Source organism: Cuculus canorus, chromosome 2 (assembly GCF_017976375.1).
Source record: "Cuculus canorus isolate bCucCan1 chromosome 2, bCucCan1.pri, whole genome shotgun sequence".
In the NCBI taxonomy this organism is placed as follows: domain Eukaryota; kingdom Metazoa; phylum Chordata; class Aves; order Cuculiformes; family Cuculidae; genus Cuculus; species Cuculus canorus.
In genome coordinates, this window is record NC_071402.1 from 129,037,881 (window position 1) to 129,063,357 (window position 25,477).

At 38.0% G+C, this 25,477-nt stretch overlaps 1 protein-coding gene across 4 annotated transcripts in view; it reads right to left on the minus strand.

Annotated features, from left to right (window-relative positions):
* HDAC9 (histone deacetylase 9) overlaps positions 1 to 25,477 on the minus strand; it is a 458,974-nt gene that overhangs the window by 326,557 nt on the left and 106,940 nt on the right. Inside the window, exon 1 of one of the 4 annotated variants that reach the window (XM_054058865.1) lies at positions 20,297 to 20,314. The exons of the other annotated variants lie outside the window; for them this stretch is intronic. Coding sequence (XP_053914840.1) covers positions 20,297 to 20,309 — 13 coding nt within the window. The 5' untranslated portion in view covers positions 20,310 to 20,314. Of the gene's footprint in view, positions 1 to 20,296; positions 20,315 to 25,477 lie in introns of those variants that run through there. 4 annotated transcript variants of the gene reach the window in all.

The window sequence follows — 25,477 nt, forward strand, 5'->3', positions numbered from 1 at the left end:
AGAAATACCTGTGGGCTTTATGGCACACTCAAAGTGTCTTCCAGCATATTAAAAAACCCCAAACAACTCAGTTCTGCCTAGTTACTGAGTTTTCTTAGTAAATTCCTTGTGTCTATGTTTGTGAGAATTACAATAAAATCAATATTTGTAGGAGTGAAGGCAGAAAGGAAGTTATTACCATACTGAAAAAAATCAGCTTAAACAAAAAAAAAACACCTTCTGAAAGCCCATAGGCGAAATGTTTTCAGACATAGCCTATAAACTCTAATTGGAAACATTCTAACATCACATTATTTTTATCTACTGTAATTTTCATTTCATTATTATAGAGGAAAGGGGATCAAAATCATTTACAAGTGCAGACCAAAGCAATATTTTACAACAAAATGCAAAGATGTGACATTCTGGTAATACCTAATTTATCATTCTCATTTGTTCTAGATCTATGCTATAATATCAAGCCATATGCTATTACTAGTCATCAATCTGATTCACATTCCAACCCAAACAATAAAAATCAGTTTGCATTCACGTTTTGTAGGAATAGCATTTTTAAGAAGCTCTTGGAGAGATTCCTGGCTTCTCAGGAAAGGGCCCTCAGAAGAACTGTTGTAAAGGAACAAGCAATACCATTTATTTATGATTCTCTGGATGTTCAGTAGAAGTTTTAATTCAGAACTATTATGTTTATTCAAGCCATTTTAGATAGCTTTTAAGGCTTGGCATACAGTATTAAGTTTCACCTATTTTTTTACACAGAAAGCATTTTTTATTGTTGTTATTATTATCGGTATATAGTGTCAGTGCACAACATGTGCTAGATTCGAAAGTCCTCCCAAGTTTAATTAAAACAATCTTAATGGCTACCATTAAAACAAATAACGCTTTTTTCCCTCTACATTATTACAAGTTAGGCAAGACCAACATAATAACAGTGAAATACAACAATACATAGAAAAATATAATCTACTTCTCAGTTTCTTGAAAAAATCACAGGATGGGATGATAAACATAGCCAAAAATTGAATATCCTTATTTCATTAGGAAGGCATCACAAATGTTAGGCTGGTTACTGGGCAAGGAAACTCTCTACATGAATTCTGCTTTGATTTGCGGCAGTCCTTGATGCCGCTTCAATTTAGACAGAGTACGATAAAAAAACCACAGCTCTTTCCATACCATTGCAAAATAAAAAAGCAAGACTCATCCGTCCCCAGTCCGGGGCACTCCTGGTGACCAATGTGCCCAAAAGGCCGCATATTTATCTGTTTCTACAGTTTTGCAGAAGATGGGAGTTCTCCTAGTTTTTGATATATGTATCATAAATAATTTATTGTATTTCATGTTCATGAAGGAAAATACTCAGCTTAACCATAATGTTTTACTTATTGCCAGTTGAAGAACTGTAGAAGTTAGCTCTGCTGCACAGTGACCTGAATAGTCATTTTTCAGCTTCATAAACAAGGCAAAGGGAAAGGAAATCTATTTTTTATTAACCAGCTTCTAAAACTAAGTCATTTATGCTTCACTCTGATGAGACTCCTAGTCAAAGGAAAAGAACACCAACTGCAATAAGTTTACCAGTAGGCTGCTTTATTAAAATCTGTAAGGTGAAATTTTTCAACACAATCAAATCATCATAAAATATGTCATGTATTTATGATAAATTAAACTGTTATTACACTCCTTTTCACTCTAACACCACCCTTGGGAGCAAGGGATTTTGCAGGTTCCAAATAAGTGTTATTGTAAGGTGATGTTCTACTTGAGCCTAAGTTGCATTTTTCCATTATAAAATCCCATTTCCAGTGCTTTATTACTCAGCTGTAAAAATCTGCTTGGGGCTGAAATACAGCAAGTAAAGTCTCAGTTCAGCAGCAATTTTTTCAATGAACATTTAAGGAAAAAAAAGCCCAAACCATCAGTTTAGCTATTTTTGAATTAGTGAAGTGCCAAACATTCAAAGAATTCCACACCATTGAGTTTGAATCTGAAGTACTGATCCCCAAAGCCAAAAAAATCTCTTCAGTGACCATCTGCCTGACCGAGCCCGTTATTCCCCCGTAGCAAAGCAGAGCCAGTAACACCAGTAGGGGAACCTAAGCACAGCAGCACTATCTTCCAAGTCTGCTCTTTCCACACCACTACATGAATATTCTCTCAAGTCCTCCTCCTTTTAGGTATACATTTTTCAAAACCACAATTCAAATAAAACACAGTTTTCCCATTCGATCCCTGAAAAAGAAATGCAAGATGCTCCACTTAACTTTGCAAGCATAAATAATTATTTGATTGGAGCATTTTTCTTTTTTAAAGTATTAGTAGTGCTGGCATTAAAACTTCAAAACTGTTTCCACTGATTTGCCCAGATTTACTTTGTACTATTAAGTTACAGTGACGTAGGAATGGATGCTCTAGGTCACAGTACAGGTTCATTTAGCCCAGTACTAAGCCTGATGCAGTGACTCATGCACGGGTACCCAGGAAAAAGTGAAAAAAGAACAAACGTGTTTTTCCAGCCTCAAACTACTTCCAGCTCAACAATATCTTCAGCCAGACACATTTTACAATATATTTAAACCATTGCAAGAGTAAAAATATCATGGGGTCAGTGGACACAAAAATTCTGTCATTTTCTCTGGAGATTTTGAGTCTGTGAATATTCTTTGGGTTTAGCACATGAAATGCTAATGATTTACTGTGATTCAATACAGATCCAGTGATAAAACAATATGTGTCTGTGCACTGACCAGCAGTATGTGACCACACGTACAAAGCAACTCCAAACTTTGAAAGGTCTGATAAAAAAGGCAGGAAATACCAGATTAGTCTTGACAGCACAATTTTAATTTTAACACCCTTGCGTATGGCTGCTCTAACTGTCTAACCTCCGTGTGCTGGTTTTTTTTCTACAGAATTTAACAACACATTTGCTCACAGCAGTCATTGCCCTATCACATCTTTTACTGTCTCCTCTTCGATCATCATGTAGTCGTCACTCACACTTTACTCTCTGCAGGAAATAGCAATGCAGATATTAAGGCATTTCTTTCCAGGCTCTTGACGTTTCCTTACAGGTTTTCCTCTGATTCACGCTGCAGCCACATACTGGATTTTGAGTTTTTGCAGAGTCTGGCGAGACATGCAGCAGGTTACTGATCCACCAAAGCACAAGTGCAGTGCTAGGAGACTGAAAGTAAAGAGAAGCCACTCCAACCAGTTGCCAGTCTGAGACATTACCCATTACCGTTGTCCTTAAGCAGTAGTTTGCATTGCATAGCACTTAGAGCGATCCAAGCCCAGCTACTTTGCACTCTACCTGCAGTGAAATGTTGTGGATTTCTTTCCTGTCCTAGTGTCCTCACCTTGTTACGTTCGACTCTCTCAGTCTCTCCTTGTGCACAGAGGAGTCTGTTAACCTTCCCTGCTCTGGACTCTTCCCAAGTAGCCCCAGCACACTTGGAAGCCCACCCTGTAGAGGATTTTCCACCTGTAAATCTCTGGTGTCCACTTTGACCCAGACAACCCAGAGCAGCTTCTACAGACAGCAGGAGCACAACAGCAGGAAAGTCCTGTCTGTCCCCAAGGTTCCGGGAACAGAACAGTGCAAAGCTGTAGTGCACAGGGCTCACACATATCTTCTAAACACCGATTTTTCAAATGCCTTTATTAAAGTAAACTTGTAATACAGACAAATTGTGGATGGACAGCTTATTCCGCTAAAAACCTGTATTTTACCACTCAGCACATCTGTTATGGGTTTTATATTATCTGAGGTATCAGTGTAGGCAAAAGATTTCCTTTAGCATTTTTAATTGCAGGTATTGCACACACTGCTGGTGGCATATAGTATATGCTGATGATTTACCTGCAGCTGTATTTTGGAAAGCAAATCCTTTCCACTTGGCAACACCAAAGCACATCCCCATCACCCTCAGCCAAAAGGTGACACAATGTAAGTCCTTAAAGTTTACATGGCCCCTTGTGAACAGTTAAGTGGTGAGTATTTAGAAGACTTAAATATACAGAAACCTGACACACTCCTTTTTAATAGCCAAGCAGCCTGCTGTTTATTTAGTTTTTGATATCTAGTCTAAATCTGGCCCTGAGAAAGAAAAAAAGTAGCCTAGGTTTCAATTAACAGATTGTCTTCCAATGGTCAAGGGATAACCTAAGCTTTAGAGAAACACATGTAAGAAGTAAAAATAAAGTGTAAGCACTTCCTCATACTGTATATAGGTTTGCATCACTTTAGTTATCCTGTGGTTCATCATTGGTATAAAAAATTTACATGTATATGTTTAAAGTATATTAACACAAAGTAATATTGTACCTTTATATATATATGTCATTAAATCTTTCAATACTGTCCAGTTTATCAGCAACAGTTTAGAAAAACCATCATACAGTTAAGAGTAGTAAAGACAGAAGCTTCCACAAGGCAATTGTGAAGCATAAGGAGTATGTCAGTTGGTAGCAACAAAATATTTTTATAAGAGAGAGTGATACTGCTTAGTAATATCAGTATCAAATTTGGAAATGTTTTGGCTGTAACTATGCAAATCAGTGATGGGGACTGTCTGTTTAGATATAGTGGGATATAGATATGGCACAAATGTTGTGTGGAATGCCCATTGTGCAAAAAATATATTCCTCTTTTTTAAAAGCACAAATTCTTCAAATTTGAGGAGACTTCAAACCATTTGTTTCAAAGTATTAATTCATAATGACACTAAAATTAACATCTTGCTGACTAAGGTACTGTACTACATGAGAAAAAAAATACCTAAACAATGCCCTTCAAGAAACAAGCTTGTATTATGGATGAGAATGAGAAACACTTAAAACTGAGTTAGGAACTCAGCATACAATAGTGATTTGCTATTCAAAATGACCAACAACTAGGTGAGAAGAAATGAAGCATATTTTTTTTCTCTTTAATGATTAGCATGAAAGAACATCTGCACAATGCTCTCAGCAGCAGAAAGTTGCAGGACGGAACTTATATTGGCAAGCAAGATTAATTCAAGTGGTTAACTGCTATGAATTTCTGAGTTTGCAGTGTACTTCAGAGTCAACAGAGGGCAAAATGACTCTCTTCCAAAGATTCAAGTAAACAAATTGACAGAATTAATAATTTCTTCATATATATGACTCCTCACAGTATTTTTTTTAGCTTTTAAAATACACATATTCCCAATACTGCAAGCAAACAGGGACAGAGGTCCCGCCTTGTGAGAATACATATACTTTGTTTTTCCGAGGTTAGTTTCTGTTTTAATTCTACCAGCCAGTACATACTATTTTAGCTTGTGTGTCCCTATGTACTTAGAAAAGCCCAGGGAAAATTAATTTTAATACGATTTGAAATCATATAGTGAAAAAAGCACCTAATAGCTTTACAAATGCTAGCGCTTTTAGTAAGCAATCAGGAAGCCAAGCTATTACATAGTCACTGCCTGTGATGCACACTTTCTATCATGAATTCCAGACTTATGCTCTTCTGCTCAATCTGGATGAAATTTTCCTATGTGTTTAAATGCTCAAGGAGGAAAGGCAGAGGGTGTTATGGTTTTAGTCTTGTTGACTCAGGAATGAAGGCCAAAAGTCTTGAATTTAAATCTGTAGCTTGGTTGCCATACAAATCTTGATAATAAAGCATTACAGGTTTTTAAGTGTCATGCTACAATTTTGCTACCATTTAGGAAAACAGCTGTTTTTTAAAGAGGTTTCATATATAATGTGCGCTCAACTTACTATTTTTACTCAGTTTTACATCACAATTCACTAAATGCTTCATTCCCTCAGTACTCCAGGAAGAAGCTGTTTTCCATCCATTTGAGACCCACATTGTTCTTGCAAACACATTGTTCTATCTAAGAGGGAAAGCAAAGAGTTATGGACTATATGGTGTCTTCGCTAAATTTCAAGAAGTTTCACTGATGCCAGTGGAACCCAAAATTCATCAATCCTACACTATGCACCTGCGTATCTTTGTTTGGGGTTAAACAATAAATGAAAAGGTAGTTAGAGCTGATCAGTTAATTAAGCCCAAGGGGGAAAAAAGAGAACATTAATTAAAAAAAAAATATTTTGCTGTTCTTTCATTTGTCAGTGATAATAACAAATAAGCCTTGATGATGCCTTCATACTATTTTTCACCACACACCTTTCAGAAGTCTGCACTATTAAATATAATTCTATGATTTTAAGGTTTGCCCTGGTAAAAATGCAACCTGCCATCACTAGGGTGCTACTGAATGAACAAGTACCCAGCAAGTAATACCACAAAAGAGAATTTTTTAAATCAATGCATATAGAATTATTTCAGTAGAACTGTCCACCCCCACCATGCCACAAGTACCGATGCAGGGAGCAGGTGGAACACTATTCCCCTGTTCAGTCTCAGGAAGAACCAAATTACCCTTGATAACAGAAGGAGAGGGAGTCTTTGGGACACCTTCAGAGTCCTGGTAACATGGCTCTCCTGGACCAGCAAAGAATCCTGATTGTACACAAGGTCCTCAGCTTGGCCCAGCAGATTCCTGGGGTTGACCTGGAGTCAACTGGAGGACAACCAGCTTAGCGGAAGGACATGTCCTCCTTCTCCATTGAAGGACAAAGCTAATCTATCTGCTATACTTGAGATCATGCTTACGCAGTTTGTTAGTCTCCTCCAGGGAAAGTCCAGCTGGTGGGCAGGATTCTTTGTTTGACACATCAGTCCATACAGAGTTCAACACAAAACTTGTTGACTTGCCCTATCTATTCGAAGCTTGCTGGAAATTCCCCAGCATGGTCATGAGCATGTGAGCTGCCCCAGGCGGCAGCTGTCATTCCAATCCTGCCAGCGTGTTCCTTGAGGAACCACTGGGCAGACACAGATCCCAGCTCCACAAGTTGCCAGCACAGATGAACCTGCCATCTCTATCACTTCGTCAAACATGCGCAGGTCTCAGTAACTGCACCATGTGAGATGCTGGTCCATCACGCAAGGCTTTGTCAGAAACATCAAAGCCTTCAGCCTCCCAACAATGCATATGAAGTATTTATGCACAGTCACAGAAAAGACTGACACACTGGAAACAGAAACTACACAGGCACTAAAAAAAAAAACAAAACCCAAAAACAACCCAAACAAAACACCTAAATATAATATGTTGAACTCATATTTACATACTTCATTTAAAACCTCCATTTTTCAAGAATATAAAACTTCTGCAAAACATGGATTGAAATACTACTGAACTGAATGAATTCACAGCAGAAGGGTCTCAGACTACATCAGCATTTCTGTTACCACCATAAATTTTGATGAAATGTTTATGAGTCAGTCGAAATATTGCAGGCAGGATCTTTTTTCACTATAGGGTGCACAGATAGAGTGTAAAATTCTTTAGTAATAAAGGGATTGTGGGTTTAAAATATGATTATTTGCTGTTAGACTGACTTATTATGGCAATGGCACCACCTGAGATAGGACCACCACCAAGCAAGTTTCTTTATAAAACAGAGCAGGGAAAAAAGACCAACTCAGTGCTCTCTTGGGTGGAGATAATGCAGATGTGAAAGTCAGTGAAGCGGAGAAGCAGCATATTAGCTCTGTAACATAAATAAAGAACTGAAACACTGAGATGAGAAGACTTGTCTAATGTATCTCAGTATCTACAGTGGGCATAGGGATGTTTACGTCAAGAGCCAGCCCAAGTTTTCAACCGATGCCAAGGAAAGAACCCAGAAGCAGAAGTGGACTAGACTATGCTGCTGTTTTAATTAGAACATCACACACAATAACCTTCCCTTTTCAATCCTCTTCAACCAAACATCACATCACAGTGTCACAGACAGGAAGATGCTGCTTCAGAAAAAGCGCCTTTTAACTAGGTGTAAAGTTTTCAGTAAATATAGTCGTCTTTTTTTTCCCAGCCTCTATTACACACAACTATGTGCTCTTCGAATCAAAACATCCCACAAGTATGGTTTTGACCTGATGAACTTATGACTGATTCAACTGACTAGCTATCCATCAGCTTGCTGAAACAAACTTTAACAGGGATATTCGTCTCTCCTGTAATTCTCAATTATGCACATATGACATAGTGGTTAAATTAAATTAAATGTACATTTAGTAAGTTTGCTCTGCAATTACTGACTTGTGCAGGAACAGCTGCCACACCCTGAATAGTTTAGCTTGTTAATTAGGAGTCCACTGATAGATATTTATGCAAGTGAAATTACCATTGCATAACAGCTACTTACATATCTCTGTGCTCTGAACAGAACAAACTCCTTCGGCAATCTGAGTGCGTATATATGCACTTAAAGACCAGTCTAATATATAAACATAGATAAGGCTTTGCAACATTCTAAAAAATTGCATATCCTGAATTGCGTGCATGAGTTCACAATGCAAACAACACAATTTTAAAGCAGCAAAACAAAGGGTGTAAGAATATGTTTAAAGAAAGAAAAGGAAAAAATAACTCCTGTTTATTTATAGATCAGATATGAACAAAGAACTATAACTGAGGCTTTCAGTGCACTCCCAAGAAGGAGTGCTGCTGATGAATAGAAAACTGGCCTGCGCCCAAAAACTGGTCCTTTGATAGGGCTGAGGGGTTGCACCACAGCTGTGGCACGCTGAATTTGAAGGGACGATCAGCAGAAAGACTATTATGGCTGTCTGTTCCCATCCCAGATATCAGGAGAGTTCAAGTGGTCCTCTCGGAGAAGAGGTAGATCTCTGATATACTCAGGTATTGAGCTGAGTCAGAGATGTGGGCTGTCCAGCTATCTTTCCCCTTCCTCAAGCATTTCTGTTGTTCTAAGCTCCAAGAAGTTTCTAGTGTTGCCTTCCTATTGCTCTTTCTGCTGTTGTTTGAGTTTGGGCATCAGCTTCTGGAATGCTCACATACAATTCTCATTTAATCAAGCACCTATAGTTTTCCCCAGCATTACAGCTGGCATAAAGCAAGTGATAATTTTTCATACTCTATTGTTCCAATAATGCTAAAGAAAACCAAGAAGCTTTGTCCCTGGCACAGTTTAAATCATGTTACAAGCCAGGGAAGTATATGAGCTTCTGAAAGTAAAACATAATTATGGAATTGTAAACAACGGGAAGAGTACATCAGCACAGTAACAGAGGTCGTAGCCAGTTCACTCCAGAATTGCACATCTAAAATCATGTGTGTCTATTCAGGTATGCACACAGAAATATGTTATCATGATTATATTTTTTTTTCTATCTACCTGTTACCAAATTTCAAATAAACAGGCCCTGGAAAAGAAACCATCACTAATTAGCTGAGTCTCACCAGCAAAGTGCCTGTCAAATCCTTTTAAGTGACTGAAATTAATTTCAAATTCTTAGTTGTTTTTTTTTAAACAGTGCGGGAAATCATTTAGCAAATAGCACCTGGATCCCATGAGCTCTTCAATAATAATATGCCTGTATTAAAAAAGCTTTTGGAAATCTTTGAGCACATTTCCAGTAGATCAGAAGTAAAGATGACTGTCAGCTACTCTTATTAGTCAGTTGGAAAAGCCAAAACAGCCCAGTGGGAGGGAGAAATGTTATACTGATACGATTATGAGTCATTGCAGTTTTTGTTGAATCAGGGCCATTTATTTGAAAATCTGCTGCCCCAAAAATGTTTCCTGATTTGCAAAACTCTTCTTTTTTTTCTTTTTCTTTTTTTTTTCTAAAATGGATATCTTATATATAAATTTGTTTCCATCACTTTATGCTCAGGAATTTTCTTTTGGCCCTTGTATAGCATGATGCCTATAACATCCAAAACAGACGGCTCCAGGATGTCTGCTATAAGAAAATATACTGGCTTGCTTTATTTTTAAACATTAATACAGTTGGCAACCATGAGGACGTGAATGACATGATTTACAAGTTTGTGGGCCAAACAAAGAAGGATCAAAAGATTATCTGCGAGCAAAGAGTCAACATTTCAAACTGAGGAAATCGGAAGAGAAGAGGCTCATCTGCACGCAGACCAAGTCTTTCCAGTAGCCCAAGGTGGCAGGGAAGAAAGTGCGAGAACTCCTCTGTGCCAACTCCCTCTGCAGGGGTCAGGCTGCAATCCTGGTGAGATTTTATCACTGGATCTTATTGCATGTAATTTCTGTGTCTGAGTGGGAAATAAATGCACTACTGGGAAGATCACCTCAATGGAAAAGAAACCTAAGAGAAAAGTCTTCTTTTTTGTCTTTTTTTTTTTTTTTTTTTCCTTTTAAGCTATGTATACTATCTGAACTCAAATGCCTACACTTTGAGTCTCTAACTGGATGCAGTTTGGATCCTTGCCATAAAGAAGACACAGTACATTAAGAAGTATCTGCACTCTGAAAAAAAGGTTGAAGGTTTTACTCTGGCATGAGCAGTTTGCAACTGAAAAAGCTAAGCTACCTTCAACAGCAACCCTGAAAATCAGTTGTTTCTGCTTTATACTTCACATCATGAGCCTGGTGAGGCATATCACATATGTTTAGATGCCCTCCTCAGGTATTGCTCTTGGTCTTTTTCCAGACCTGCCTTTAAGTTATAAGAGACACTACAAATAGCACCAAAACAGGAGTTGAATTACAGTTTTATATTACGAGTTCTGAATATTGACATTAATTGGCCCTCTTCTCCTGGTTTCCAGGTCTTCATAAAAGACGTCAGACTCTTCTTGGCAGTGAAGATCCTATGAACTCCTAGAAATTGCCAGGAACAAGCAGATGGGAACAAAACCACATAACATGTCTACTGGTAAGCAACAGACCACAGTCTGGAGAATTCAAAAAGCATCAATTACTCCCAACATTGAAAGACTCTTTGAAAGACATTTTTGACTCCTTCCCACACCAGCCCCCGGGGAAGAGACAACTCTGTCATTCTGCTCTTATCCCAGCATGGAAAGTGAAGGACTGCTTCAGACACACCATCCAGCATGGAAAAGGAAAAGAGAAAAAGCACAATCTGAAACAGGGTGGGAGCTAGGAGGCATATTGCAGCCAAATCAAACACTTTGCAAATGCTGGAACAGAGCACAATCCTCAATACAAATGAACCCTGCTGCTTTTATGATCTGCACAATGAAATTTATCAAAGTATCACTTCAAGGCTGCATCCCATTTAGGAATACAGCACTCAGGCCTTTAAAAATCCGTGGCAACATTAGGTAAATACATGCTATTAATTACTTCTTCCCAAGGATTAAGTTGTTGCAGTTTGCAGCTCAGCATCAGAGATTCTTGTTCATGCTTCCTGGTTTCTCCTTTCCTGCATCCAAATAAATACTTTTTGAACACAGTAACTGGAAAAAAAAAAACGGTCTTTTTGCTCAAGCATTTAAACAGTCAGTTCTCTAGTGAATAATAAAAAAAAGGAAAACAATGTTAACCCGATGGACTGAACTCCAACCAATAGCTCCCCCTACCAGCCAATTCAAAGAGGATCAAGAGAAGCAAAAAGTTAAGCTGTTTAGGATTCAAAGGCACTGTGAACTGGACTAAGTTTTCCAGTGATAGCAGGAAACTTTTAATACAAGTGCAGAGGGTCATGCTCAGAGTTTTGTGATGACAAAGAACCTTATACCACAGTCAACACCTCAACAGAGCACATCTTACAAATAATTGAAAAAATACTGTACTTCGCTGTCATGTCATGTTTAAACTTACAAGAGAAAGGGTTTCTATTTTATTTTATAAAATGAGAGGTAAATTTTACTACAGCTGTATCGGAAGGACAATCATCAACTTCTGCAGCAGGAGATGGCATATGTTTTGGGGCAGAATTTGTTTGAGTTCGCTGCATGCATCACAGACTCACAGAAGCACTCAGGTTTCAAAGGGACCTTGGGACATCTCCAGTCCAGCCTCCTGCTCTGCCAGATCAACACTGAAATTGGATCATGTTGTTTAGGACTTTATCCCATCAGGCACTGAAAACCTCCAAGGATGGGGGGTGGGGCCTGGCTCCACAACCTCCACAAGTAATCTGTTTGCTTAATTATTCTTATATAGATCTTTTTTTCCTTCATTTCCAATTTATGATAACTGTTTCTTATTATTTTGCTGGGAACCTCCATAAAAAGCCTAGCTCCACCTTCTTGGCAAAATCCACTTAGATATATCAGATAGCTGCTATTCACACTTATATTCATACCTTTGTGGAAACCATTTAACTTTCAGTAAGTCTCAAGGGCAACTTACAATGTTTTTTGGACACACAACACACACATTGTTTGCATTCAGCTACACATAGAGAATGAACTCATTTATCACCGGGCTATGTGATCCATCACATCGACATCTCCAAACGTCTGAGTTGGCTTATGCGTGTTACATAGTACGTAGATAAATCTACCTGTCTTGTGCACACATATCTAGCCAGCTTACCCATATGCTTTCCCATACTTTGAAAGCATTTAATCTGTGGGTTGTGTGCACTGATTTTCAGTTTTGAAACAGTTTTCAACATTCTGAGCAGCTTCAAACAGCCATTTCCTTTCTAAAAAAAAAAAAAATAAAACCACAAATCAACAAAAAAAAACCCCAAACATTCAAATGTTTAATCAAAATGTTTTCCTCTACTTTCCACCAACTGTTCCCCTTATCCACCCACATATAGTTATATTTCCTGGCTCTAAAGGATATATTAATACTGTAGTGTAACAGCAGTAGGCCTAGAAAATGAATGTCACTTCTGAAAATGTGAGACTCCCAAAATTCTCAGGGCAACATGTAAATATGTATTTTGAATACTTAAGCAGATCCACTATGTTGAGCCTAAAAGCTGTGATATACTTATGAGTCAGAAATCTATTTTAGTTCATTTAGAATTATGTTTATGACACTATCTAAGCCCTACCTTTGAACTAAGACACTTATACCTTGTATAAGCACAAAACATAATACCACTAATACCACTCAAAGCCTTCAAAAATGTTTTGTTGGTTTCCCTAATACTTGGCGAGTATATAAAATACTCCAGAAATGGAGCCATTTAAAACTTTTAATAGCTCTATAGAAGGAAAAAAAAATGTATAATTTATTGGTTTTCCTCTTTTAAAAAGTATCCCTGTACCTGAAAGCTGTGCTCCAAAACAACTCTAACTTACAATGCGTGCAGATTCTGGATTCACATTTACCGCCACATGCCATTTCTATGCAACACAGACTGATGCATAATTATAACCCTAAAGGAATCAACTCCAGCATTTCCACCTATGTGCAAGGCGCTGCTGCTTTCACAAGCACATCATAGCAAAAACACGAGCCCAGTGTACAATGTTGTGGTCTCAGAGAGAATGAATAGCTGAATAGATCCTATTTTTACTACTTTTTTTTCCTTTTGTCTGAATAGCACCAAATTGCAGAATATTCATAGAGCTGTGTGTTAGAAACTTCCTGTCAGCCTTAACGTAGATTTCTCATTCAACTCACATGACATTTTCTATTGACACTATGTGGCTAAAACCACACCTTCTGAAAATCTCCAGTGTGAAGTGCAGTTACGAAACAGCTTTTTCCTCATTGATGTAAGTGAATCACTTGTAGATGCTACGGTTCCCCTTTTCCAGGCACAAAAGACCCTTAACAATAACCTACTGCACGTGGACTTATGATCCTAAATTGGCAAACACAGTGCCTCAAACAAACATTTCTAATTACTTCGAGAACCTTTATCAATTCATTAGCTGTTAAAAATATAAGGAAAATATTATACATATCTACAAATAGTTATTTGATCATATATCTGTAGATAGATAAAATTTACTTTATCTTCTGGCAAATTCCATTATGGCAAGAAAGTGTCAATATTATTGTTCCTATTCTGATCAGACACCCTTTCATCTATCATGCTCTTAAAATCTTTCATCAAAAAGCAAAGTTCTCCACCTGCTGTTTGCATTATGTTGCATTTGTCTTTCACAAAATGCATGCAGAATTAAACAAAAAAAATAATATTCTTATGCATATATTACTGTATGTTCACTATTATTTATATAAGAGAGTCCACACACTTATTCAGGCATCTCAGGAATGCTGTACAAAACCCTAGATGCAGTCTCAAGCACCTACAAGGGAGGAAATCTGTGTTTGCTTTTACAATAGCAAATCAACCTAATGTGTGGGACATAAAAAAAGTCTTTCTTACTAGTCACCTGCTACTTACTTTTCTACATTAAACATGTAGAAAATAAACCATCTTTAAACATACAATTTTTATTTGTAATCCCTGACTTCCAAACACCAAATATGAACCAGCTACAGTACAAATAGCCAATGTCCTGCAAACAGTAGCAGCCATACAGGCTTAGCAGCACGGTGGGTCCAGCTGCTGCCCCTTGGAGCTCAGCTTCCCTGGTCCCCCCTACACCCAAGAGCCTCCAGGTCCACAGCCTCATGTGTCGGTGACAGGCAGTCAAGACCACTAGTCCACCTCCATGTTTTTTAGGGTACATATAGGCAGCCTCAGGGCAGAAGGAGTATGAAGTCTAATAAAATCCGAATCCAGCACAATGCTGAGGATCTAAATTGGTATGTAATGGCAGCCAAGAGAAGGATTTCAGAGATAAGAGCTGCAACACATAGACAGAAAGGAGAAGAATTCTGCAGTACGAAGTCTGCCAAAGCCTTCCAGTTTTGTTTTTTTTTTTTTATTCTAAGGTTTTGGGTTATATCAGATTTGTAACTATTTAGCATGATTTTCATACTAAGAATAAAAGAGGATCCGAGACGCATCAAATTCCAGGAAGTTTTGCATCCTTTTTAAAATTAAAAATAAAATCCATTTCAAAATGTAGCTCAGAAGATCTCAGCAGAAAACAGTAACAGTAGGAACAAATCTGTTCACAATTTGAGAAGTTTATTTGCAAGTTCCATGGTCCTAAAATAGGAATAATGTATTTCCTAACATTCTCACCCAGAGGTAACTGGAATTTCAAGGAACAGCTGAGGAATGTTAATGATCAATAAAAGAGGTTTACTTGAACAGTTCAAAGTTTAGGAGCAGTACCAAGTACATCCCTTTCAGAGCTAATTTTGGGTCAGAGACCTAGATTATTGAAATGTCATAAATGGCACCCTAGTTTTCTCTTACTTTTCACATATGAGAGGTCTAGTGCAACACAAAACTGAATTTCAAATACTACAGCAGCAGTTTATTTCCTAAGCAATTATACAATGCACTGATTTCCTCAAAAAAAGTGACAAACATAAAAATAACCACATAACACATCAGAAAGATCTAAAAATTTGCATGAGAAATTCAACCTTGTTACAAGGTCTCTTAATAAGTATTGGCACCTGAGCATCACATATATCGTCTCTTCCTGCCCTTCTATACTCCTAAAGCAGAACTTGCCAGTTAGCATCTGTAAAAACCTGAAACTCCTAGACTGGTTCACCATTACCCTTCCTAAGTAGATCTAGCTATTGGCAATGCTGCTGGTAGGTATTACATTAACTAATCCCTATTACAGATAACCATTCTGGACTGTCTTCTTTAATCCTTTTCCCTTGACAAAAAGGAGTCTTTCATCGCTGTTTATGCAGCGTAGTTATATATAAAGAGAGGAAACTGATAGAAAATAGTTGGTTCCACTCCACATTTTGAATAAATACAAGCTAGAACAAATATAATACATTTGAAGACAAAGAAGAATGAGGACAAAGCTCACAGATCTCTTATTTAAATCTTTTGGTTTACACTTACTTTTAATGAGAATTAGTAAGGCTTTAACATGACTTCTAGAGCAGGTGCTGTACCCATACACTCTGTTCAATTCAATATTGAACCCTAAAGAAAGCCAACCCTGAGTGCAAATACAAGCTGACAATTTCAGTGAGCTTAACCAGAGTGCAAGTATTTTTCTGAAAGCAGAAATCACGAACTATATTTTTACTGAATTTAAACCAGAAGTATTGTTTTAATAACAGTAATTAATTTCATCGTGTCTAACTGCATTACTGAGTACTACCTGCATTTCTAAAATCAGCCACTCAGAAATCCACAGGAAAAACATCAATGTGCTGCTTCTGAAATACAAAAAAAGAAAGGGGGGGGGGGAGATGTAGAGGATTGCTAACTGGATTACAGAACACATTTCAGGCTTCAGTGAGAATGGTGAATAGACACAGATTCAGTTTTGAGCACAGGAAATTCGACTGATTCATAGAGAAGTCTTCATACTCTTCAGATTTAGCATATAACTCCAGAAATTTCTGGAAATTGTACAGCAGAGATCTTAAGTGAAGTGGAGAAGCAGTGTCCTTACTGCCAAGAAAACAAAGTAATCAGATGCATTTAATAAACCTGTTCTCTTTTATTTGTTTCTACATGTGAACTTAGGGGAAACAAACCTTGAGAACCTCAATTTGTTTTTTCATTTCCCCTAACAAATTTTCCAGGTATCTTAACACAAAATATATACAAAAGGACACAGAACTATAGCTAATACTGATTAAAAAAAAAAAAAAATTCAGAAAAATGAGCATCACATAAGAACAGGCACAACTGGCTACATGAATAGAATGTGTAACTTGAAGAAACCCATCAGAGACCATCTCTTACTAAAGAGAAAGGAAAAGATCACAGCTTAAATTAAAGATAGCCATTGGGAAGACAGAAGCAGAGAGGCTGAAGTGAAATCATTTCATTCCACAGCAGTGAGCTGCTTGTGACTCAGAGACTCTGCAGTTCCTAGCGTAATCCTTTTTGTGCCTCAAGCTCCGGCAGGTCCCTGAGCCTTCACACTGCACTCTCTACTTCCCCACTCTCTACTTCTCTCAAGTGTTTGTACAGCAACACAATACCAGCATTAGCCCAATACAAAAACATCCAAGTAGAAAAGTGTTTAAATCTTATGCTGTATTAAGTTAAAGTGCAATACAAGTAAATGGTTCAGTTAATAAAAAGGCTGTAATAACTGTTAATCATTGTGCATTAAGATTACATTTATCATAATAACATTCATTACAATGAATAAGCTGATGTCTTAATAATGTGGATGTCACATGTACTTTAACGGGATTCCTTTGTTCACCAACACCACAGCCGTCATTTTAAAGTGCTTCCAAAAACATTAATGCACAATGTTAATCTGAAATCCATACCTCAGTTATTTTCACAAAGTAACCGGCAAGGTTTGTTTAGGAAATTTCATGCCAAGCTTCAGAAGTGTGCACTCTAACCTTCTTCAACACATAATTCAAGATAAACACTTTCTTCATGACAGACATTTCAAGAGATGAAGGAGTGGAACAAAGGCAGAGAATGACATGAAGCACAAGTTCTGCACCATTAAGATGAATAGATAGATTAGCTGGAAAATCCATACTGACACGCTGGGCTGGCTGAAGCAGTTCTGTTTATGCAATTACAGCTTTGGTGCTTAAATGACAGGAAGCTGTGAAAAAGACCTTTACCTTAGTACACCTGCAGCAGCACAATGGCAGTGCTTTGGTATCCCCATCCACCAGGGCCCACCACTGCAATTAACCTGACATCTCATTAAAGGTTTTAAAGCACGATCTGCTAGAGGACAAATAGTTCATTCGGAATACTGTTATGGGCCAAATACAAAATTCATGTAAAACATGTCAAGTAACGTTCAGGTATACTGCCAGCAAGGGCAAAATGAAAATCAAGCAATGTACTCCCATCCAGCACTGTCAGCCGCTTGCCCCACATCTCTCGCTTACCAACAGATTGCGAGACATCTTCTGCTTGCTTACATTAGCAAAAACTGAGATTGCAAGCCTGTGCGTGCTTTTCTCTAGAAAGAAAAATCAAAGCAACTTTGGGTGCAAGAAAGCCCACTACAGTCAAACCTGCCTTCACAATTCATGGTAATAGTAACATGAAAGACCACAATGCAGAGATGTGCCATGAATTAATACCTGAGCAAGGGTTTTCTTTCAGTAGTGATTTATCATGTCCTAATTGGCACGATGCATGCTGACTTACTGACAGATTACAGGAGGAAAATCATCAATATAGAGAGTTTGGCAAACTGGCTCTCCCGGAATACCCAGGATGAAGGAAAAGAAAAATCACTTGAATTTGTGCACGACTGTTTTGCATTGCTCACTAGGAAATCCAGTGACAGCTACTCAGAAAAAACACAATATATTTCTAAAGTTAAGAATACCCTAGTTCAAGGTTTGCTGAACACAGATGGCTGCAGGACTCCTGTGTGTTGAATAAAATGGAATTACTCACTGATTATCCATGTTCTTCTCCTTCTAAAAAGGTGAACAGTACACTGACAGAGTTCATCCTATGAAACAGAACACCTGTCCTCAACCTAATGACTACTTCTGTTTCTATTTCACAGTCACATAATTTCTTTGCAGCAAAATAGGCATTAGCTCATGATAAAAGGTAATATGTGCACAATATGTGCCAAAAATTACAGGAACGCTGGAAAGAATGCTTTAGAGCAACATTTATTGACTCATATTCCTGTAGCTGAATGTGAGGATCAGTTTTCCCCTTCTGGTCTTAAACTTCATGAATCCATAGAAAATGAGGAATGGAACAAAAATATCCCAAATATTAGCATTAATTGAAGTCACAGTAACCATATAACAGATTTTCAAGTCTGCTTCAAGAAGCCACTTCAGTGGCACAGCATAACTTCTGACCTCAGTAGTCACACTTCCTGTAGGTGAAACCATGTGAAGGACTTTAGGTCATGAAGAGACAGCAATCACAGCCACTCATGCCCAGGCTGATATAACAGCAACTTAAGGGAGTACACAGTGCTTCAGGAGACGCTCAGATGAGTAATTATCCTGCATAACACAGGGAATCCAGTACTCAGTCATATCACAGACCAGATCCAAACCAGAATATAGTTAACTGAAGTTTTTCAAACTCCAAATCTCCAAAGACGATGTTCCTGAACTCTCATACATCCTAAGCAGCACCAAAACTCTCCAAATGCTTTCCTTTGTTTCTGAGGATGCTGTAGGTGCCCAAAAGTCAGTCTCTGTGTAAACCACAACTTCTTTGCTCCAAGCTATGCAGTGCTTTGGCTGAGCCTGACACCCGACTAGCCTAGAAACTAGGCAGAGCGGCACCTCAATCACTGTAACGTTAGCTGTGCTCTGCACACAACTAACATCTACCAAGAAAATTAGGCTTCTCCCAAAATGGAGTCAGAGCAGCTCTCTCTTTAAAGCCCAGCTGTCCCAGAAAAGTAGTATTGCTTAAAGAACCCAGCCAACATTTCCCTGGACGCCCAGTTCAGCAGGAAGTGGGGGTCCTAGACTCAGTTCACCTCTCATCTGGAGGAATTCCCAAATGTAACTTTTGCTTCCCAAAAAGGTACCTGAATTCAGGTAGTTGAACAGTCAGGGTGGCACAAGAAAAAAAAGCAAGGAAAAAACATACCTTGCTTTGGCTGACTGATACGGGAAGATCCAGGTCCTGATGCCTACCCTTAGGATTATTCTTATTTTTAGCATTTCATAGGAAGTTCAAGACCAGAGTCGCAGCCCTATTACGGGCTTTTTTTTTCTTTATATATAAATAACCACACAAATTTGAAGTCTTCAGTTTTATCATACATCTTCTGAGCACATGTTAGGATTCTGGGCAGGGAAACTTTGGTAACTGTAAAATCTCAAAAGAAGATGATAAATATAACTTGCAATGTGATTATACTGAAACAGTTTGTTCCAGTCATACAGGACTCTTGACTTGATATTTCAATTAAAAAAAGAAGTGACAGAAAAAGCATTTCAGAGCCATATTTTGCTATTAAGTCAAGGACATGTAGAATTTTCTCTTTCTAAGATGAAGTAATTGGAACAACTTACAGTTTAGCTATGGCAGTTCCGTATATTTCCTATAATTTCCTTTCATTTCTAGATTAAATTAGATTTAAAAAAAAACAAATTCATGAAAGGAAACTGTCATTTCAATGACTATATAGTTCTTTATCTCTAGGATTAAGTTCACAGTATTTCCTGCTGGTGTTCTAAAAAGGAAAAAAACATGAAATCTCAAAATTGTAAAGGATCAGCACTCCTCACCAGAAACATCAGTAACTCCTGAAGGGAGATTGATAAAACTCAGATTTATGCGTATCAATACCAAATAACTTCTCATCGCAAACTTTTTCATAACACTAACCATTTTTCTTTGGATAGGAAAAATCCTTCCATTTTGTCAGTTCAGGGTTTTGAAAAACAGGTATTTGGCATGGTGAACAGTGGGCTGTGCAGTCCAGACTACAACCTGATCATCTGGACAGCTTAACAAAGCAAGCTAGTTTCTCACCATCAAAGTGCATCCCACTGAAAGAGCTATCGATCCTCTGGGACTTGCCTGGAGCGCCAGTTGCTCTCCCGGTGTTGAATCCTGCAAAGGAAGGAATGCGTTCCCGCTAAGAGAAGCGTGCCAGCGCTGAGTTAGCATTTGCACTCAGACCAAAGCAGCTGGGGAAGGGAATCAGCCTTCCTAGAATAAAGCAAAATTGGCTAGGAGTTCTCCTAGTAAAGGACTGGCACAGATGAAAAAATCCTCTCACTCCACATAGCAAAGGAAATGGCACATTAAAATGCCTATATGGAATAGAGATAACTAAAAATCTTTGGGGTAGTATTGCTTTTAGTAGCTTCTTCTGCTCTATTAACAAACAAAACAGTTAAGAAGTAACAAGTAGGTATCAACTACTTAAAATCCATGTATTATTCTAAATGGTTCCCAGGTCAAAGGAATTCGAGTCTGCAGGAAGAATCTCATACTTGAACATAAAGATGCAGCTTAAATTTGCTTCTCTTACAAAAATCAAAAACAAAAAACAACAGAAAAAAACAAAAAACAACAAACAAAAAACCCACCAAACTGTAGCCGTAAGGCATAAATTCAATATTCAATGATTCTGGCCAAGCATTCAACAGTGCCAGGTTCTGTTGTTACAGCCTGCCAGTTCCCAGGCCGTTGTGCAGCAGACCGAAGAAGAGGCCAGCTTGTTAAACTTTCCATTAGGTTACAAACAATCTGGTCTCCAAATTGCATGGTACTCTAAACGATGCCATGAATTCAATTGTATGTGTATTTATTTGCTCCTAATTGGGGGGGGTCTGCATTATATATGACTGCTATAAGAACTTACTGAAAAGAAAGCCGTAATAGGGCTCATTCTCCTTAGTTTGTCATTTACACCATTTTAGAGTGAATGTGAAAGACAGCCATCCACTTTTATATGATCTTGTACTGATGTAAATGAATGGAAATGTTTCAGGTTAAAGATAAACAGGCCTTTAAAGACACTACAGGTACTTTTCTGAGAGCATATATTGCATTTCCTTCCATTCCTCCCCTCTACTAACCTAACCTTATTCCCGCACAAGAAGACAGGAATTCATACAAATTTTCAACACATTTCTTTTTTCACTTTTTGTCTCAGTGAGCAACTGTGCCCACAGCAACATCTATGCTCAGTTCTGCTTCTCAGAGGCAATGCCCATTAGTTGAATTGAATTGCAAAAGACTTTCTTATCTACACCACATACACAACGCTGCTGCACTGCGGAGGGTTCGGTTGGGTTTTTTTGTCCAATCTTTCACAGTCTCTCCCTTAAAGGACCAAAATGTGAGAATGCTACTAAGGACAAGACATGTGGTTTAACCATCTGCTGTAGCTACCGCTGACCTCTTTGCCTTAGCTCTTCATTATTACCAGAAGCATGGTACCACCAAATGGCTGAAAAAATCAATCAGAAAAATGTCAGCAGGTAGACAGTGCCATCAAACACCTGTTCATACCATACTGTAGAACATGCCTCAGTGTAAATCAACCTTCAGATGTGTTTAACACTTACTTTTTTTACAGAAACTATTCTCTACATGTCTGGATGAGGCCCTCCAAAATGCCTTAAAAAAATCTAATAAGGAGCCAGGAATTCTTGTGGTTTAATTTCAGTTCTGCTACTGACTTGTGTGGTCTTGGAAAAAGCATTTATCCTTTCTCTGGGTTTTATTTCTCGCATACGGTGATATTAATATGCAGTACAAACTAAGGCCATATCATATGTGAAGACGACAGAAAAGCTGACATACACAGCAAAAAAAAAAAACCCAAAACACCTTATATATATCTTCATCATCATAAATGCCAATTTAAAGCACTGAGATTATTGCTGCTTGGCAGATGAAGAATTTACTGTGAGAAACACAGAGCATGAGAGTGAAACCCAACAGCTACTGTATGTTATTTACCTATGTACACATTCTTACCTGGTAGTGCCTCAACATGCACCTTCCTGCCTTTCCCACCCAGGGAAAGTGTAGATCACTAGAAGATACCTTACAGGAAGTGATGCATTGCCAGATGATGCCTCTTTCAGCCCAGGGTCTCTTTTTCCTATGCCATTCATAATCTTAAACCTCACTGCTTAGCACCTTCTTCTAAGAGGCAGTGCTCTCAATAAGGAATAGCAGGTTGTGTTTCAGCACCATTATGTTCAGCAAACTGAGAGAGTCACCCCCATGACCGCTGCAGAATTCACATGAAAAGTACACATGCAAGAGCTCTTGATTCCCAATCTCTGTATTTTAGTGTAGACAGTACTAATCTAAAATATTAGTCACAAGTCATATGACAGTTTTTCAAGTCAGTACAGCATACTGACATCATGTCTACATTTCCCACTCTTGACTTAGCGAAAATGTGTGATGTGTTCAGGTAAGCCGGTATAGTAAGTGACCTAAAGATTTAGGGACAAGAAATATCACATACATGTATGTATTTCTGAGAGTGCCTCAAAGAGCCTGAGTGACACATCACAGGACTAAGGCTTGGCAGAACAGCTTCTGAACCTTTCTTAATCCTACCAAAAGGGTTCTGGGGTACTCTCTTCCCTTTCCAAACAGGAAAAGCTTTGCAGACCTTCTCCTTGGGGAAAAACAATTTTTGCTGTACTTCAAAAAATTTCCCACTTTGTCAAGGGATGAAATGCATTTAAGAGGAAAAAAAAGAAAAAGAAATTCAGCCACAAACCATCAAGTCAAGCATCTGCACAGCTGGACACTCTGGTGTAAGCCCCAGATGTAACCAGGGCCAAAGCTGAGTCAGAGAAAGATGGGCTTCTGAATGCTCCAGGAGTCAGTTCTCCCCTAGGCTACAGAAACCTTTCCATTTCAAGTTTTTATTTGGATTTTTTTTTTTTACAGAAAAGGTTTCTTCATTGTATCCACTGAAAGCATCTTCCAAAGCCCTGGAGGAAAGTCTCCTACTGGATCTTTCAAATAACAGAGCAGGCAGAACACCATGTAAACCACACAGGGAATCATTGCAACATGTAGATGCATACTAAATAATAAGCATTTATTTTCTACGTACTCCACTACAGCAAAATTGACAGACAGGGATTGATTTAAAGCATGTCCATTGTACGATGAGGTGTCTCTTCAACCTGCAAAGGTCAGGGATGGTCTCTGAGGTCATTAGAATACACTACAACACAACCCTCAGGGGAAAAAGCTTCTCTTTTTTCCTCCACTGGCAAGTCATTTAGGTATAGATAACTAACTAATTTTATAGAAATTGTGAAAAAGAATAGTATCTGAGATGTCATAATTTACTTTAAGGTCCATGAGGCCTAGAACAGCAGTGTAACAAAGTTCTTAAGGCAGCAAGAAGACATATTTCACACTTGCATATCTAAAGAGATCAATTTTTGTTCTGCCTGAAAAGCCCCTGTAGTTCCCAGGAAAGCCAGTCAGCTGGGCAAACAGACTCATTTTATTATAACTTCCAGAAGAACAGTATTCACACCTAATTTTTGAGAAAATGTAAAATGAGAAGGTTTCACATTATAGGATTTTTTAGCCATCAGAAACCTCTCCATTAAATGTAAATATGAAAGTAAATGTTTTCTGACACTTTTAGGTAACCAAAGATGTGTACTATGATGAGGAGAGTCCATACTATCTATAATAATTAATTCTCAAGGGAAAATGTGCCCTGTTTTCATGTGATATTAGTATTCATTATCTCTATGTTGTGAAAAAGCATCCAAAGAACATTTTATCATTAGCTAATACATTAATGATGATGATGCAGTTATAATACAAAGGAAATATGTCCATGGATTTAAACATTTAGATTTAAATGTATCCAAAGTTAGGGTATTTGCATTTTCTCTGTTTCCTCTGTATCTAAAACATCTGTTTGGGAAAGACGCAGCAACTTAACACCTCCTGTTCAAAGCAATGCCCTGGCATTTACCTATTTTTCTCAGTCCTTGTTGCAAAGATGGTATGGCACAACAGACAGTAAATTTCATTTTGCCCGAGAGGACCAGACCTTAAGGGTCGATCTCTTTTTATCTTTAAAATACTTTACAAATACCACATCTTCCCTAAACACATCTGTGAGATAAGTTGCTATAAATATTATCATGTACCTGATGCAGTACAAGAGTACAAAAGACAGCAGGAAAATTGAAACCATGCCTTGGGCATTTCTCCCATGAAAAAGCAGGTGGTTGTGGCCAACACAAAGAGTAAAATAAGAACCAAAGGATGCTTCATTTAATTCCAAAATTAGTGACCTGCCTATGTGTTCTGTACTGCCTGTATTGACTTGAGATTCTGTGCTGCTAGAAAGCATGAATAATAAAAAAAAAAATTTGTAAAACTGTAATATATATGTATATCTGGGCGACTCTGTTTTCAAAATGTCATTATGCACTGGAATTTATTCTTTATTGCATCATTCATTGGAGTAGAAGGACAGCTCAAAATATTTTGGTTTTTTTTTAATTTGATTTTTGTCTTTTTAATCAGACAGATAAGCCTTTTGTTTACAGAAGGATGAGCAACTGAGATACCAATTTAAATTATACGAGATACCAGTGACCATTGACCTAATTACATTCTAAATACATTATTTCTTACATTTAATTTATGTCTTCAGAAAAAGAGCTGCGATGTACAGCAAAAGCAATATAGTCACCTTACTGCCTCATGAATGAACCCACACTGGAAAGATAAAGCTCAATGACACCTTGTAAGGCTGTAACAGATGATACAAATTAATAAAAACAAGTTTCTGACAAGGCCGCTTTATTTTATGTGAGTGCTTTAGATGACAAAGGATCATTTCTCTCTCCTTGGAAGTTTATATTCCTACTGAGCTTTTTCAGCATTAAATCTCTGGCTGGAGACATTTCACTGGGCAAACTTGTTTCATTCAGAAATGGAACTAAAACAAGAGCTGGTAATTTCTCCTGCAGAATTGACCTAACACGATGCATCTGCCACCCTGCTACACTCGCCCCCCACTCTGTCCTGAGATTTCTGCACATTACCTACCGGCACTCCTTTCCCCCTGTTTTCCAATAGCGTAAAGTTATGTTTCATAAACAGTGAACTGTGTTAATTCAAACAAAACACAGGACAGCAGTTTGTTTCAGGCAGTAAAGTCCTGTCTGCATATTTTAGCTGTTGCAT